The sequence below is a fragment of the Nelusetta ayraudi genome, unplaced genomic scaffold, assembly GCF_046127955.1.
Source record: "Nelusetta ayraudi isolate G7.1 ecotype Tasmania unplaced genomic scaffold, CSIRO-AGI_Nayr_v1 ptg000057l, whole genome shotgun sequence".
Classification (NCBI taxonomy): domain Eukaryota; kingdom Metazoa; phylum Chordata; class Actinopteri; order Tetraodontiformes; family Monacanthidae; genus Nelusetta; species Nelusetta ayraudi.
This window is the reverse complement of record NW_027466107.1, coordinates 1,215,521-1,232,473: the sequence shown is the minus strand read 5'-3', so window position 1 is coordinate 1,232,473 and position 16,953 is coordinate 1,215,521. Positions and strand designations below refer to the sequence as shown.

Genomic DNA, 16,953 nt, shown 5'->3' with positions numbered 1-16,953 from the left:
TTGAACGCGTCTGAACAGACTGGTCAGACAGGTTATTTTATTATAGCAGCAAACTGGGGGCTTTTTAAAAAGTTGCGCAATAATCCGTTGAGTGTGGCAGAAACAAAACTGAAGTCAGTGTTTACTCTGCTGGAAGAGGAGGCCCCACTGCAGGGGGCTCTGGATGAACAGCGACGCCTGGGTTCAAATCAGCGACGCGTTGAAGAACTCTGCTGTTGCTGCGACTGAGCCGAAGAGTGAGCGCCGCAAAACTGCCAGCGGCTGTTGATGACAGCAGAGACTTCCGCTGTTGATTTCAACAGAAGAAAGTTCATTTTTCACCTCTTTCTTTTGCTCCACCCAATCACAAAGTATTTGCTGACACATGCAGTCCAGGAAATAAACCCACAGTGATGTCACAACAAGGCCAAGTTTCGTTTCATGTCAATACCAGGAAGATTTTGTTTTGTTTTGCGAGAGTCCCCTTGTGTAACAGGACATATTTTTTAATAGTTTTTTTTTTGTATTTCTCCTGACGCATTAAAGAGAAACAGGTTGTGGGCAATTTGCATTGCAAATCTACCGTCTACACAGTCGTGCTTCTATCATGTTTTTCTTAGGGCTGAATTGCATGTGGCTTACTTATTAACAGTATCACAGACAAATTGACAGATGTTGATAACTGCCAGCAGAGGGCGAGGTCCTGCCCATCCCTGGTTAAGTTGTGCATTTGTAAAGGTTTGAACAGATTCTGTGTATTGAAATAAGTTCAGATTCCTGCGTCCTGTCACTGCACCAGAGACGGGCTGTCGCTCCTCCAGAGCCTCCCACGGCAGGGGGCCTCTTCACCGGAACTCCTGGTTTCGTTTTCGTTTCTCCGCCAAGCAGCTGACCGGACATTTAAAAGCCCCACCGGCTCACCCCGTGTGCACTTGGGAGAGACCAGGAGACGCTGAGTGAAGTGCCCAGCCTGACGGGTGAGTCGTTCTGGACAGAAACGGACTGATTATGTGATAGTTTGATCCGCTGCTCTATTTACACAACACCGATCCCCGTGTCTCTGAGCAGGAGTGAGATGGCAGATCTGAGCTTGCACACCTACCAGGAGGAGGTGGTCCAGCGGCCGCTGCAGGGTGAAAACGTCATCATCTGGCTGCCGACGGGATCGGGGAAGACAAGAGCTGCCGTGTACGTGGCCAAGAGGCACCTGGAGACCACCGCCAATGCCAAGGTGGTCGTCCTGGTCAACATGGTAGGAGGGACTCGCAGAACGTAAGACTGGAGGGATGACTGAGCAGGACAGGGGCCAGATTAAGTTGTTGTTGTCGTCGTTGTTGTTGGACAGATCCATCTCGTAGAGCAGCATTACAACAACGAGTTCAAGCCTCACCTGGGACGCGACTACGACCTGGTGCCTGTCAGCGGGGACAGCGTGGAGAAGGACTTCTTTGGCAGGGTAGTGCAGGATGCCGAAGTCGTCATCTGCACGGCGCAGATCCTCCACAATGCCATGACCGCCACCGAGGAAAGCAAACGTGTTGAGCTGTCAGGTGAGTTGACGGCGACTTTGACTTAACCTCCCGACCCCATGTCGTGAGCTTTTGACACCGACCATGTCCATTTCCCGATCAGACATCACCCTACTGATCATCGACGAGTGTCACCACACGCACAAGGAGCACGTCTACAACAAGATCATGAGGTGCTACGTAGAGAAGAAGCTGCAAGGAGAGCGACGACTGCCTCAAATCCTAGGTCTCACCGCCTCCCCGGGGACTGGGAACGCCAAGATCCTGGACAAGGCTGTGGAGCACGTCCTGCAGGTCAGACTCCTCTCTCCCAGACGAACTCACTTCTCAGCCACATCGTCATCGTCGTCAAGCGCCGCTGTTTTCTGGCCCTCAGGTTTGTGCCAACATGGACTCAGCCATCGTTCAGACGGAACGTCACGTCACCGAGCTGAAAGAACGAGTGCGTAGACCCACCAAGACCTTTGACATCGTGGACCAGAGGCCCCAGGTTTGCTGCTTTGTGATGTACAGAGTCTTGAAGCAGAATGTCCTTGTCCGATATTATTCAGTATTTCTGCCGTGCAAATACAAAAGCAGCGAGGAGTTGTACGACTCAAGTTTGTGTGAATCCTGAACCGGCAACCTCTCCTCTCCACTCCTATCCCTTCCAGGATCCCTTTGGGGATCACGTGAAGCGGATCATGCAGCTGATCCACGACTTCATGCAGCTGCCGCGGGACTTCAATCTGAGGAAGTACGGCACACAGGAGTACGAGGCAGACGTGGTGATTCTCAACGAGCGGGGTAAAATGAAACAAAGGATCCAACTAAATATTTTTGTGGGGTGTTTTTGTGGCTTGCCAACAGTTTTTTTCTTGCCATCTGTATTCAGGGGTGAGAGAGGACAACCGGATGTGGGCGCAATGCGCTCTCCACCTCCGGCAGTACAACGATGCATTGCTCATCAACGACACCCTGAGGATGGTGGATGCCTTCCGCTCTCTGGATGCATTCTACCGCACCAAGGTCAACACAGCAATAGATGGAACAGACCACTACCTGCTGGCGCTTTTCCAAGGTATGAACCCTGGGGGAGAGGGGGTCGGCTTTGGGTTTCTTGACCAGCAGCCCTCTTGATAAACGTCCGGGTCTCTTTCACTCAGAGAACAAAGCCCAGCTGAGGACGGTGGCGGAGGACGCTCGCTATGAGAACCCCAAGATGTTCAAACTGGAGAGCGTCTTGCTGCAGCAGTTTGGGCCGGCGACAGAGTCGAGGGCCATCCTCTTCAGCAAAACCCGCAAAAGCACCCACTGCCTCCTGGATTGGGTCTCTACCAACGGAGCCCTGCAGGGGGCCGGCATCAAGGCAGCCATCCTCACCGGCTCTGGAATCGGCCTCAGTCACATGACACAGGTTGGATCAGACGCACTCGAGTAAAGCTGCGCACGAAATGAGCCCTCTGACCTCGGTCTCTCTCGCAGAACGAGCAGAAGGATACCATCCGCAATTTCCGCCAGGGCCACCTCAACCTCCTGATCTCCACCAGCGTGGCCGAGGAAGGCCTGGACATCCCGCAGTGCAACCTGGTGGTTCGCTACGGCCTGCTCACCAATGAAATCGCCCAGAAACAGGCCGTGGGACGCGCCCGGGCCAAAGACAGCCGCTATTCGGTGGTCGCTCAGGAAGGAGGGAAGGAGCTGTGCCGTGAGAGGGTCAACGACCATCTGGAGGTGCTGACTGACACAGCCGTCGCGAAGATCCAAGAGATGAGCTCAGCGGAGTTCCGCAGCAAGGTCAGAGGTCCTATCCTCTCCTCACCTTTCCATCCTTCTCTCCCACTAAATACCGTCTGTTTCTACATCCCCCCCCCGCCCCCCCACGTCCAGATTGCGAAGCTGCAGAGGAATGGTATGATCGAGAGGCAGTTGGCAGAAAGCCGAAAAGCGGAGAAGAGGCTGAGCAACGCTGCTGCCAAAGTCGGGCTCCTGTGCCGGAACTGTTTCCGGCCTGTGGCCTTCGGCAGCGACATTAGGCTCATCGACAACGAGCACTACGTCAACGTCAATCCGGACTTCAGGTGAGAAAAACCCTGTGCTAGAAGCCACTCATCAAAAGTATGAGAGTCCTGCATTAAAAAAAAAAAAAAACTTTTAAAATTATTCTAATTTTAATGAGTTCTAAAATGCTCCACATTAGAAATGAATATTAAATATTAATATTATGAGAAATGACTGACTTCTAATAAAGTTTCAGTAAGTATATGCACTCCTGAAATATTTAATTACATACATTGTATAACTGTATTGTAACTATGTGCAAATTCACTTGGCAGCATTGATTGATAGCAGGGCTATGAGTCTTCAAGCACTGAGTATTAGGTCATATTTAGGTTTCATCAACTCTCATCTAATAGCTTAAATGTCTAACAGGAGACACTACAAAGTCGGAGCCCAAGTGACCCTCGATAAGACCTTTGAGGACTGGGAGCCTGGATGCCAAGTGTTGTGCAGCAACGGCAACTGCAACATGGTGCAGTACCTTATACAGTATTTCCAGGTCTAGCTCTCACACACATGCTGAACACGTAAGCTCGCATTGTTGTTGACATTGTGTTGTGTTTCTCCTTGCGCACGATCCGCAGCACTGGGGACACGAGATGAAGTACAAAAAGGTGGTGCTGCTGCCAAGGTTGGTCATCAAGAACTTTGCACTGGAGACCCCTGAAGGCCGGCAGACGCCTAAGAAGTGGAAGAATGTCAACTTCACTGTTGAGCCCTTTAGTTTTGAAGAATACTGCCAGGACAACTTTCAGGACCTCTTTGATTAGGACGGCACGAGAAGAACATACATGGGCTTTCTGTCCTTCACACACTTTAAAAAAAAAAGAAAAAAAAAAGAAAAAAAGCTCTTCTGATTGTGCTATGCAAGATGCTTTCAATATGGACAGAAACTCTGCGTTTGTGAGCTCTAATTTGTGCCGCCGGGCCAGCGAGGCAGCACTGTGCTAAAACCCATTAGGCATCGATCATGCTTGAAATTAGCATGACAGCTTTGTTTATGCCCAAGGTCCCAACTCCCTTTGTATGTTTTTGCCCTCCGCCTCATCTTAAGCCATGCAAAAAAAAAATAATAATAATAAAATAATAACTAACAAAGGGAACACAACATTGACTTTCACAGAGAACCTTGACAGCATGACGACGGTCAGCTTGTTTTATACAATTTTAAATGAGTTTACAGTAATCATTAGTGTCTGTGTGCGCTCGGATTGTCTTGATCTGTCACTACTGTCCTTTTATCGATGGTTAGTACGAGTGGTTGTTGTTCCTAGTCAATTACGAGCTACACTATTCAAATTCAAAATGTCCCTATTGTGTATTTAAGTGGAAATGTATTTTATTTTTTTTTTAACAATAATAAATATTACTTTGGACGTTCCATTCTTTTTACGCGTTGCCTCTCACGACCACAGGGTGGCAGTGTCGACTAGTTAATCACGTTCTAAAAAAACAACAACAACGTTTTCCCGACGTCACAACAGACGTGGTGCGGTCCTGCATACTTTCGCGTAAAATGTTGACACTCAGAGGCTCCGAGGTTTGTATAAAAAAAAAAAAAAAAAAAAAATCTAATTCTGAACTGCCTTGAAGGCTTTCTGACTTGTTTTCATACTTACCAAACTTTTCTCAGCCTGTGCCTCGAAGCCAAGTCAAGTAGGTCTCGCTTCAAGGTGAAATCCGAGTGAAAATCAGTCACTTCCGGTCTTCATGTGATATACAAAAGGGGGGGAACCCTGAGTGACTGACTGAGTGGACCGATTACAAACAGTCTGCCTTTTACAGCCGCGTATGACGGTGGAATCGGTGTCGTTTCCAACCGGCTCAATAGTCTGCACAGAATATTACAAACGCTTGTGTAGGGCACCGAGTGCCAAATACATTTACTTCACAGCTTTTGCAGCATGTTGAATTCAACAACCATCCAAAAAAAAAAACCTGCTGCTGCTGCTGCTGCTGCCGAATCAGACCAGCTGCGGTAACTTCTGGGGGTGGGGGGGGACGTTATTGATTGGTCAGAATTCACCTTCTGCACACGTCGCCTCCCCCGGCGCACCTCCGGGTGATCACACTGGATGAGGTCGAGCTCGAGTCACGTGGGTCGTAGCTAATCCTTTCAAAATGTGCCGGGGACCTGGCGACCGTCGGACACGATCAGAGCGCGAGCGATGGGAGAGGACAGGAGAGCCGAGCCGAGCCGAGCCGAGTGATTTTCTGGGATCGGCCTCAGCCTCTGTAATCAGCGCTGATTGCCTCCTGTTACTTCGCAGCTTTGCACCCTGTGCATGTTAATTGCAATTAGCTCCTTTCCACAGTGCAAGCAGCTCTGTAGTGTTTTTGTATTAGGAGTGTATCTGCCTGTATCTGCTTGTGATTAAAATGATACTTGCCTATTTAGACGTCAGAAATCACATTCAACAAAAAGAAGAAGAAAATAGCAACAACAACAGCAAAAAATTTCGACTTGGAGTTCTATTGTTGTGAACGCAACAATCTGAACGTTTCCGGTAAACTAGGTGTGCAAAAACAGCGCAGAAGGAAGGGGGGAAAAAATCACAGGTAGGTTGGTAGGCGACCTGTTTCCACGCTGCTCCACCTTTTCACACTTTTGACCTTCACAGCTGCCGTCGGCGGCGCTCATTGAACAGTCAGAAGTCTATCAAACACCAACCCTGACCGCCTGCTGTTCTAATATTATTCACCAGTGCTGCCAGGAGCAGGTGAAGACTGCCTCCGACTCCCCCGGAAGGCCACAAAGCTTCCGAGTCATGAGTCCATTCTTCCCAACACTCTCCGAGTCCACCGGCTCTCAGTTGTCCCCCAAAGTGCTGCCATGGCAACTGGCTACAGGTACGTTTGTTGCTGTGTGTAGTGTCAAAATGAAAGTGAGTTATTCCCTTTACAAAAAAAATATGATCCTGTACAATCCTGAACCATCCAGCGTCTGATGCATTTTCCCATTTTAAGTCTTTTAGTGAGATATTTTGACCCTGAAGGAACTTGTGTCAGCTGACGTCAGTGTTGGTGATTGTTGTCTGCTGTTTGCGTTGACGTGAGTCAGTCACACTGACACTCTGCTAATGTGACTTTCACCCAGCTAGTCTCCTTCTGTGAAATCTAACCCAGTTTCATGACTGGGACGAGGTCATTGAAATTCTGCAGCCAGGCGCTGCTTTGTGGGACTGAAGATATTTCTAGAATTTCTCACAAAAGTGTGTAACGCTCTTGTGTGCCACATTAACCACATTGGGTTGTATATCAGATTGAAGAAACCGCACAGTAAATTCACCTGAACCCTTCGGAAAACCTCTTGAAGTTGTTTGGTTGCTTTCAAAGGTAACAAAAGAATAATTTGGAACCAGTGACAGATGATATATATATATATAGATATCTCTATATATATATATATATAGAGATATCTATATATATCTATATCTATCTATATATATATATATATATATATATATATATATATATATATATATATATAGATAGATATAGATATAGACAGCAGAGACCGCATGACCTTAAAACAAATGAAGTGATGAATTGTTTCCCTGTCCACTGCCGCGTGTCGTGTGTGTACTTGTAGAGATAAACTGTGGACTATAATAAATGTCTTTCTGTCCTTCTGCTCCCTTCTTTCCTGTCCTGCTGCCGACTGCCATTTGTGACAGTTTAATCCATGTTATTATTCCATCTGGACTTGTTTTAAGTCATTTTGGCTGGCAGGGATTAACGCAGGCCTGTGACAGCCCACAGTTTTTTGTCTTTACACTCCCTGTCAGGCTGAGTGAGTTTATATATTCTACTACAACTGGACAGAAGTTTTTCTTCTTGGCTAAAATATTTAAAAAAAAATGTGTGATTAATCAAACATGTAAGCGAAAACAATTTACTCTTATCTTCTTTTATCATGAATGAAGTGTTTTTTATATGGAGCTTACTATATGTCCCACGCACCAGTATACAGTAGATGCTCGAATGTGATGGAAAATGCTTTGTTGCAGTTTTTCATTTTTCATTTTCATCCAAGAATTTGCTCGAACAGCACGGCACAATGCAAAGCACAATCAGTTGAGAATTTTTGCAAAAACGCTGTAGATCTCCCAAGAACATCATAGTTAGCCCTCTGTTTACAGCCTCCGTTTAAAAACCTCTTTGACATGCAAAGATTGGGATGATAACTGAAAACTCGTGCAGAAAACATTCATCCAAGAGCAAAGAAAAAAAAGAGAGAGACAGATAGACGGCAAAGTGGGCGGAGAGAAGCTAGAGTTTGAGCTGCAGCAGCTCGGGGACCAACACAACCCGGAGCTCCTGAGGGTGGAAGGCAGTGGTGCCAAGGTGAACTTATTCATCATCCCTAACCTTGCCAGGACACGGGACAGACTTGCAGAAATCTGGTGTAAACAGCCCCAGACAACACTGGGGCCGCTTGACAAATGCACTCAAAGTCGCAGTTGGAGCTGGAAGCAGCGTTTGTTTCCGTGTAGCAGCCGGAGCCAGACATGAGCAGACGGCTCAGAACAGCATAAGGAGATTTCTGCGGATTTATCAGGCTCCGGCACGGCAAGGTATTGATCTTCCCATCTTGGCCAGAGCAGCATAGAGGAACCTGCTCTCAACACTCAACACTTTCTCAGAGTTTTTTTTTTTGTTGCCACAAAACAACATTTACTGCAATTACTTGTTGGAAAGTATTGGGGAAATTCATCTTTTTTTAGTACATATACAATAGAAATACAAGGGCCGCTGGTGCGCAGGGTTAGGCTTAGGGTTAGCGCATAAGTAACCTCTCTTATTGATTCCTGGTGTTTGTTGGAGGGAGGAAAGATTCTCATATCTTTCCAAGTTTTGACCCACATGCGCCCACTATTGACCCTTTGCAAGACATGACATTTGCATGAGGGACCCACTGGATTGAGTCAAGCTCCAATCAGGTGGTTAGAAGTACAAAAAAATCCAAAGAATGATGACGACATGATTTATTTGCATCCACTTTATTATTTCCATCTAATTTCCCCCAAATCCTTCAGCCTGGTAAATTTTCTTCTTCTTCAGCAGGAAAAAAAACCAAAGGCTGATCTCGTCCAAGCATCGTCCCCATACCACTTTCAATCAGCAGATGTGCAAAAAATAAATACATTTTAAAAGAACGTGTTTCCAGGAGCCACTTTGTGAGGTTTCAGGCCGACCACTCGGCCGTCGTCTCCGCCACCTGCCAGCGGCAACTTGCGGCAGCGACACAACAAATAGAGTCATCCGTCATGGGCCAGGTCACCGGCTGCAGCTTTCCCTAATAGAGGCACTACATTAACTGCCGGCCGCTTTTGACAGATCCAATTAGCCGGGGCTCCGTACCTCTGTGTCGCCACCCTGCCCTCCCAGCAACCTCACGCACGCAGGAGTGGGAGGGGGAGGAGGAGTGCTCACTGTGCATCAGCGACCCACAACTTCCGTGTCTTTGCCATGAGAAAAAAGCAAAAGCCACCCAGCGTTTTGTTGTCATACACTTTGTTTTTACAATGAGAGATTCTTTTATTCTGGGGCGGAAAACAAAAGCTGGATTTTTTTTTTTTTTTTTTTTGCACTGGCTGTTGTTGGTGCTGCCGCCGCCGCCGCCGCCGTCACTGCTACACACCCGTCTTTCCGCATCCCTCAGAATGTCTATTCCCGTCTCGGGCACAGCTGCTTTTCGCTCGTCCAGCCGCAAAAAGTCCAAATGATAGGTTCTGTGTCTGAGGACACGGGAGGGAGGGGAGCTTCACAGGACGGAGCGCAGCAAAACATCTGACTGCTGCCAAGGAAGCCGGTAGGGGAGGGGGAACAAACAAAGCCGGCTCTTTTTTTTTTTTTTTTGCCCGCCCCGATTTTGTGCAAAGTCTGTTCTTCCATCCTCGTCTCTTTTGTCCACCTTCCAGTCTCCTCCTCCTCCTCTTCGTCCTCCTCCTTCTCTTCTCTTATTCGATTTGTCCCTGATGGAGCGACGCACTTGTCAATCTCTTTCTCCTGTTTTCAATAGCTAATGGTCCACCTCTGCCGCCCTCCGCCCAGCAGTCAGCCAGGCCAATTAATGTGATCACGCGGTAGAGACTCATTTTCGGTGGCAGTTACTGGGTGACGGCGTTGGCTCACGACGGTCATTGTGGAGGGAGCTGCAAACGCTGCCTAAGAAAGCAGGCCAAATTAGCCGGAATGGTCCCAGGAGTAATTTTATATCTGCACCACTCAATTATGGTTTTGTGTGTGTCATTTTCATATTATTTCTGTGTGTTTAGTCTGTGTGTGTGTGTGTGAGTGTGAGTGTGAGTGTGAGTGTGTGTGTGTGTGTGTGTGTGTGTGTGTGTGTGTGTGTGTGTGTGTGTGTGTGTGTGTGTGTGTGTGTGAAATAATTAGAACAAAACGTGTTAAACAGCAGATGGAATATCTTAATGAAACTTATAACAGGTGGGAGGGGAACTCGGATGGTGATCGTTTGAACCGTCGGTCAGATTCAACCAAACCAGTTGGATTTTTTTTTTTTGTTGTTGTGCGTTGACGCCCCGTTGCGAACCACACAGCTCTGGCCGAGCGCCAGTGTGGGAGAGAGCAAAACAATATTGTCCGCAATGAAAAAGCCTTGGGTGCTTTTTTACGAGAGCCAGTTCTGATGTGTCAGTTTGTTCTCTCACCTTCCGCATTTGCAAAGTCGTGCTGCGCAGATAAAATTTGATGGATTCAACTCATCCTGTGTTGTGAAAGCGTGGCAACCTGGCAGTTTGCAGGGGGGGCGGGGGGGGAATCTTTCTGGTATTACATGAGAACAATGCAAAATGTGTCATCTCGCCAAAATAACGTTGCATTTTTGCAAAATAATCAAAGATGCAATTTTTTTCTCCTTTGTCCTTCTCTGCTTGTGTCCATTGCACCTTTTTTCTGGCTTCACAAATGAAGCGATCGTCCCTGAAACACATGAACACTTCCCTTCTCACTACAAAACCTCCTTATGCAAGCCGTCCAAACACTGTTGGACAGGAAAGTGTGTGTGTGTGTGTGTGCGCGCGATTTTTCTCTCGGGTCCCTTCACTCAGGCCTTTTGATGCAGAGCTCCATTGTCTTGCCGAGCCGCAGGAAATTGAAAGAGAAGATCAGGCGGAGCGTCAGCGCGAGAGCGGGTGAACGCCGGGGCTTTCTGGGACACGGCACACGGAAATGAACTCGCCCGGCGTGACTTGCGGCCGCCGTGGCGCTCGGAGAGTGTGCGAGGGAGCGTGTGGTGGCAGAGGAGAGCAGAAGGTAAAGTGGAAGAGAAGAAGAAAAATTTGTTCTTAGGATATAGTCTGTTTTCAAACCTTTATTCTAATTCTGAGAAAGCGAAAGGGGAAAAAAACCACTCAGGCTTCGTCTTAAAGAGCGTTTCATCCCTCGAGCGCCAGCAGTAAAAAAAATTTTAATGGAAGCAATTTGTAACAGCAGCACTGAAGGCACCTTCCATTTGTGAGCCCTGAAAATGTTTTTATTGAACATTACTGCACTTTGCTTAGACACAAACAGTATTTCCTGTCCTCCTCGCTGAACTCAAAACGATCCACCGGGGTTGGCGGAAAACTCAAAGCTGAACTCATCCAAAGGTAAAAACTTTTGGTGGTTTTGTGTGGAAATGCGAGAGCGCTCGGAAGCAGGCGCTGACTGGCTGCTTCCTCTTCCCTCGGGAGTCCGACCGTTTAAGCTAAAACGATGTTTCCCATAAATGCAAATTAACGCTTTTATTTGCGATAAAACAGTCGCCGGCTGTCGTTTATTGCCGCGGCAATGACACACGTTTACCAGTGATGGAGCCAATCGCCGCCGGAGTCGTTCGCCGCGGCCGAGCTTCCACCTGGTGACTCTGGGGAGCCGCCGAGAGATGAACGAAGCTCTATCATAGTGACACACACCGGCGGGCGCCGAGTGCTTTTCATTTCCCCTCGCGGCAGCCAGGTAGCGTTGGGAAAGGAGACGTGAATAATAAGGAAAAAAAAAAAAGAAGGTGGGAGGTGCCGTGTGCAACGTGGCAGGTCGGAGCCGGCGAAAGTGGGTTTGCTCTGGCGGGAAATGGCTATTTACGTAGCTGAAAATGGAGTGTGGAGGTGGGGGTGGGGGGTTGGGGAGGGCGCGAGGGTCTTTTTTCTTTCCCTGACATTTTCGTAGCCCCGCAGGCAAGAGCAACCTTCAGCGGAAAACTGAGCGATTTGAAGAAACAGGCGGCTGGGCGGGAAACTCTGGGAAAAATGAAGTGGATGGCGGAGAGGGGGGGGGGGGCGGGGCAGCGTTACCTCTTGGAGGACAGGAAGCAGGAAATGTGAGAGGAGAAGCACTAAGTTGGAGATTTTGGTTGTTTGTTTTTTTTGCAATTGAAAATGTGGTATAAATGAAACGCACAATTATCGGAATTACCTGTAAAAATCTGTACAAGCTGCTAAATCAGGCCGCTTTGTCAACTAAAAGAGCACGGTATGAAAGTACTTAAGTATTTAGACCCTTGGATAAGATCAAAAGCAAACACCAAACCCTGGGGTTGTGTGTGTGTGTGTGGGGGGGGGGCATTAAGGTATGGTGCAAAAATAAATAAGCCTTTGCAATTTTACACCTATGTTATTATTCTCCCATTATTTTCTACCCCAGCCACTTAGTTGCTCTGTGGACAAAAGAAGCTTCAGTCTTTTCTGTGCATTCAGGAGAAGAAGAAGAAGAAGAAAAAAAAAAAAGAGTTCCTGCAGCTGCGAAGCCAGAACTGATAACATCTGCCGTCGCAGCAAATCCAGTCTCACTGTGAGCGGCCGCACAAGTGACTCCACCGCAGCGCCCTGAGCAGAGATGGAATAGATTTTTGTCGCTGTTATTCGTTTCTCAGCACGTGCCACAGTTTCACCTCGGTGGCGTAATGACGTCGCTGCATTGAGAAAATGGGGGGGGCGAATGGTGGTGCTAATGTTGTTAGCGAGCTGCGTGCTTCAGGTGTTCTTCTCCTTCTTCCGCCTTCAGGGAGCAAACTTGCGGCGCCACACCAGGCCTGACGTAGGTACTACATCATTTTCAGTCATTTCCAGCATCTCCGTGTAAATGGGAACATTTTTGAATACGGCTTCGTGTAAACGCGGGTTTTTTTCTTTCTTTTTTCTAAAAATGTGCCGTTTCAAAAAAATCAGTCTCTGTGTAAATGGCCCCTCTGTGTCGGTAGAGACAAAAGAGTGAAAAGACACCTCCCAGGGAGTGAGTCAACATGGCCCCTGGGAGTCTTTCTCCACCATTAAAGTCTGGCGGCCACTTATCTGTAACGTACAAGCAGGTTCAAAAGCACAAGGGGGCGGGGGGGCGGAGGGGGGGCAGTCGTTCCAGCAAGCAGACGCTGCATTAGAAGTGTTTTATTTTTTCGACCTGGGGGACTCTCGGGGCTGCGTGGGAAATGTTCCACTTATTAGTATGTATAGCTTTTAGCCCCCCCCTCCTCCCTGTGGGGATACGAGCCCGACAGCGTGCCGTGTGATGGTGTGTGTGTGTGGTGGTGGTGGGGGGGCTTTCTTCCGTCCGTCACCCTCGCCGGGGGAACACGGCGTGAAAGTCAGCGGCGGGCGGGCGGCACCACAAGGTTAGTTGCTGCGTCGTAAATCACAGCGCCAGGCTGCAGGTGCTGTTAGCATACGGCCGCTGCAGCTACTCTGCTGCCTCAGGACCAATAACATTATTAATAATTCTGTGTGTGGCAACTTCAGCTGCGGCTCCGCTGGCCTTCCAAACCTGCTCCAGTACATTTGTTGTTGGTTATTGTTTTATTTTGAAGAATTCTTTGTGTTGCAGCTCAAGCTACTTTGTTGTCATTGTTGTTGCTGCTGTTGTTTTTTTGCCTTGACCTTTTAACCCTGTTGTGTTGTTTAGTCTGTTGTAGTTTTTGGAGCTCTTTGAATTTTTGATTTTTTTTTTTCACTGAGCATAAAATGCCACTAAAAGGCTTCACATTGGCACGTCTCTCTTATTAAAGCGCTATTTCAGAATTTGTAAATTTCTCCTAACAAGAATGCAAAGCAAACCTCCACCATCAAGTAGACAAGGACACAATGAACAACGACTGACTGACTCTCCAGTCGCTCCAGCCAGAAACTTTGCTCTTGGTCGGTGGTTGGACTCCACATCACGTCAGGTAGCTGTCAGTCACACACCAATCTGTGCTTCTGCAGGTATCTGGGTCAATTGATTTTTTTTTTCCTTCTCCTCCTTTAAATGTTTTCCTTGAGTCTGACTGACTGCGTCGCTGCTGCAGATTATCGGCTGATTGGTCCTCCTGGATGCGATGAAGGTCGCCTCGCCCTCTCACCTGCTCTTAGCATTTTCTTTGAGCCAGTGTGCTTGTTTGATGGCGCCCCCTAATAATCAGCCACTCTGGAAAACACTCAGTTAGAACAGAAACAAAAGCACTCCAGCTGCAGGTGAATCAAAGAGGATCTTGCAGGCGACGCTTCCTCTCTCTCCTTTTCGAATAAGTTTGCTTCCCTAAATTTTCTTTCTATATTATTTTATGTTAAGGAACTGTTAAAAAGCAGAGCGCTCAGGGTCACAGGGGTCTGCTGGAGCCTCTCGCAGCGGTGATAGGGCGAAGGCAGGGTGCCACCCTGGACAAGTCGCCAGTTCATCGCAACACAACAATTTAAACAATGATTAAAGTTAGGTTAGAGTTTCCAACGCTAAACGCTGCGCCACCGTGTATTCAAAATAAGATATGGGGGAAACATTTTCTGAACCTGGCGTTTTCCCTGCAGGGAGAAAGAATTCCTTTGCGTTGGAACATTCACCGACCTCCGTCTTTATCTACGAGTGCGTGTTTTGAATAAAAGGAGCGCAGCAGGATTTCCTCTCTTTTCACGGACACCTCATTTGTTCTTTCCTTTCCTGCTCGGACCCTTTGTCATCGTCCCGCTCCTCTCTTTCTTTTGCCTCTTCGCCCCCTCACCGGCGCCGCTCAAGGTCTCGGTTTTTTTTTAAAAAAGTGGGTTTCCAGTGTTTGGTGGCGGACCGACGCAGTAGGCCGCTCTCGGTTGCTGTGGAAACCAGGTTGACGCGTGGACACACAGTCGTTGAGAGGACAGGCTGAGTGGGAGTTTGGAGTGGCTCTGAGAGGCCTGTCAAGATTTATGTATTCCACTCTGCGACTTGAGAGGACGGAAAATAAAAGTTTTAATTGACACAAAGAGCACGGCAAGCTAAAAAACATCCAGTGAGTGATTCGCACTCCAAGGCACTTTGACAAACCTTGACATTCTAACCTTGTTTTGTTTTTTTTCACTTTAAACTTTTATGCCTCCTTTGGCTTACAAACACACTGCAGGATTTAAATTTTTAACTATTTTAATTATGCCGAAGCCACAGCAGGATTCAGGTATTTCCAATCAATGAGAACCTTGTTTCTTCCAGATTGTGCTATTTACCTTTTCCTTTTCCTAAATCCTTTTGATTTACCTCCATCTGAGAAAGAACCAGCAGAAAGCTGTTTGGGGTGATTGGATGAATTTTCTCTCTATTGCCAGCAGATTTTTTTTTTTTTCCCTGCTAATTTTTCCTCTCTGATGGCTTCTGATTGGTAAACACACTGCACTGTGGTGAGCTACCACAGTGCAGTCTACTGATAAACTGGACTCCTGCCAAAAGGAGAAGAAGAAGAAGAAGAAGAAGAAGAAGAAGAAGAAGAAGAAGAAGAAGAAGAAGAAAAGGCTTCCGACTGCAGACAAGAAGACAGAGTTGAGTCGACTGGTAGCAGCAGTTCGGACCGAGAACGATGGTGACAAAGTCCAACGTCCACACGTGCACAGTGAACTGCCTATCGGCCCAGATTGCTTGGCGTCATGACCAGAACCGTGATGAGACTCCAGCCAAGAAATGTTTTCTTCCTGCTGAGGGAGTCAAAGATCTCAGCCACCGGTGGCAGTTTGCTGCTGTAAAACGAGCCTGTGGACCGCGGCGGCGCTGGTGTTTGGCTCATCGCGCTTGATGACGTGCAGAGTTTGGACGCTGACCAGCAAGGGGGGGTGGGGGGGGGGGTACTCTGACATGCTTCACTTCCTGCCCTTTTGCTGTTACCGGGCGGACAGGAGCAGGGAAGTGGAGCCCATCGCCGCCCTCAAGTTCATCAAGTGTACAAGAAACTGAACCGGTAAAGGAGACGCGTCCCTCCGGCCGTGGAGCATCTGAATTCAAAAGATTGGGGGGGGGGGGGGGGGTTTGCGAGTCGAAGCCTTTTCAAGCATCTTGGCGAGCGGTGACACGCACACGCGCGCACACACGCCTGGCAGGCGGCGGCGGCGGTGGTGTTGTGTTTCAGGAGCCATCACCCTTCCTCCGCCGCTCTTCTTGGCTGCGGGTTATTTTTACGGCGGCCACTCGTGTGGAGTGCCAGGACATTTGCATGAAGAAGGGGCAACGCGTCGCCTGCGAGTGTGAGAGCCAAAGAGGATCCATCACCTCGCTGCTGACAACCTGCTCCGTGCTGCTGCAGCAGGCGGAGCGGCAGCGTGTCAGTTCAGCACAAATTCAGACTGGGTTTTTTTTTTTTTTTTTTTTTTGTCACTGTGATGGGATGATCAAAGCTGACATAGCGATGGTTTTATTTCTTATTTCTTTGGCAGAAAACATTTTACATTGGGTTTTTTTTTTTTTTTTATAAGTAAAAATAAATAAATAATTTCAATGTAAAAACGAGAAACCTTTTAAAGATCAAACTACCGAGGCACAGAGGATAAATATTACATTTAATCTGTGGCTTCAAATTGAATTATTTGTTCTCATCAGTGACCAAATTGAGATTGATAGCTGAACTGTACATTTATCAATATGGTCAATTTTGTTGCACGTTGGAAATTAATAATGGTCTCATTCTATTTTTTTACCAGCAATCAGACCTTTTTTTAATAATTAATCTGAGAAGAGTGCTTTTTTTTCGGACAACAAAAAAAACGCAAGTGTTGATCAAGCAAAGAAAAAAAAAAAAAAAATTGAAACAGAATGAACAAGAAAACAAACCCCCTGAATTTCTTTGCCATGGTTAATTAGCCACGTGGTTAAAAGTGAATTGGTTGAAGGCTCTTCGTGTAAAGTGTAATGTGGTGCAGATCATACACCTCTGGTAATGACTTTCAAAAGAAAAGTTCTGATAATGACATCGTGTCAAGAAAAGTCTAACTCATCATTTAAAACAAAACAAAAAAAGACAAAAGTCAGTTGCATCACAGATACTTCTTTGCATTTTTTGCATCTTCCCAAATTCCAAAGTTGTTTCAGGACGCTGAGAGGACCTGCCAGGGCTCCTGCGCTCTTATGCTGAAAAGGTGTTTCCGGTTTACATGCCATAACTCTGCTTGCATGACTAATGTCGCTCTCGCGGCTGGACAGCGCTCTC

General features: G+C 47.4%; 1 protein-coding gene across 1 annotated transcript; it reads left to right on the top strand.

Moving 5' to 3' along the window:
* The first annotated feature begins 759 nt into the window (after positions 1 to 759).
* Positions 760 to 4,929, top strand: dhx58 (DEXH (Asp-Glu-X-His) box polypeptide 58). The gene is made up of 12 exons (XM_076038639.1): positions 760 to 956; positions 1,048 to 1,231; positions 1,325 to 1,529; positions 1,612 to 1,802; positions 1,885 to 1,998; positions 2,162 to 2,294; positions 2,383 to 2,568; positions 2,654 to 2,904; positions 2,973 to 3,284; positions 3,378 to 3,568; positions 3,921 to 4,020; positions 4,133 to 4,929. Exons 2-12 carry the CDS (start codon positions 1,055 to 1,057, stop codon positions 4,316 to 4,318), a joined length of 2,046 nt encoding a protein of 681 aa, XP_075894754.1. The 5' UTR covers positions 760 to 956; positions 1,048 to 1,054; the 3' UTR covers positions 4,319 to 4,929.
* The last annotated feature ends 12,024 nt before the right edge of the window (positions 4,930 to 16,953 follow it).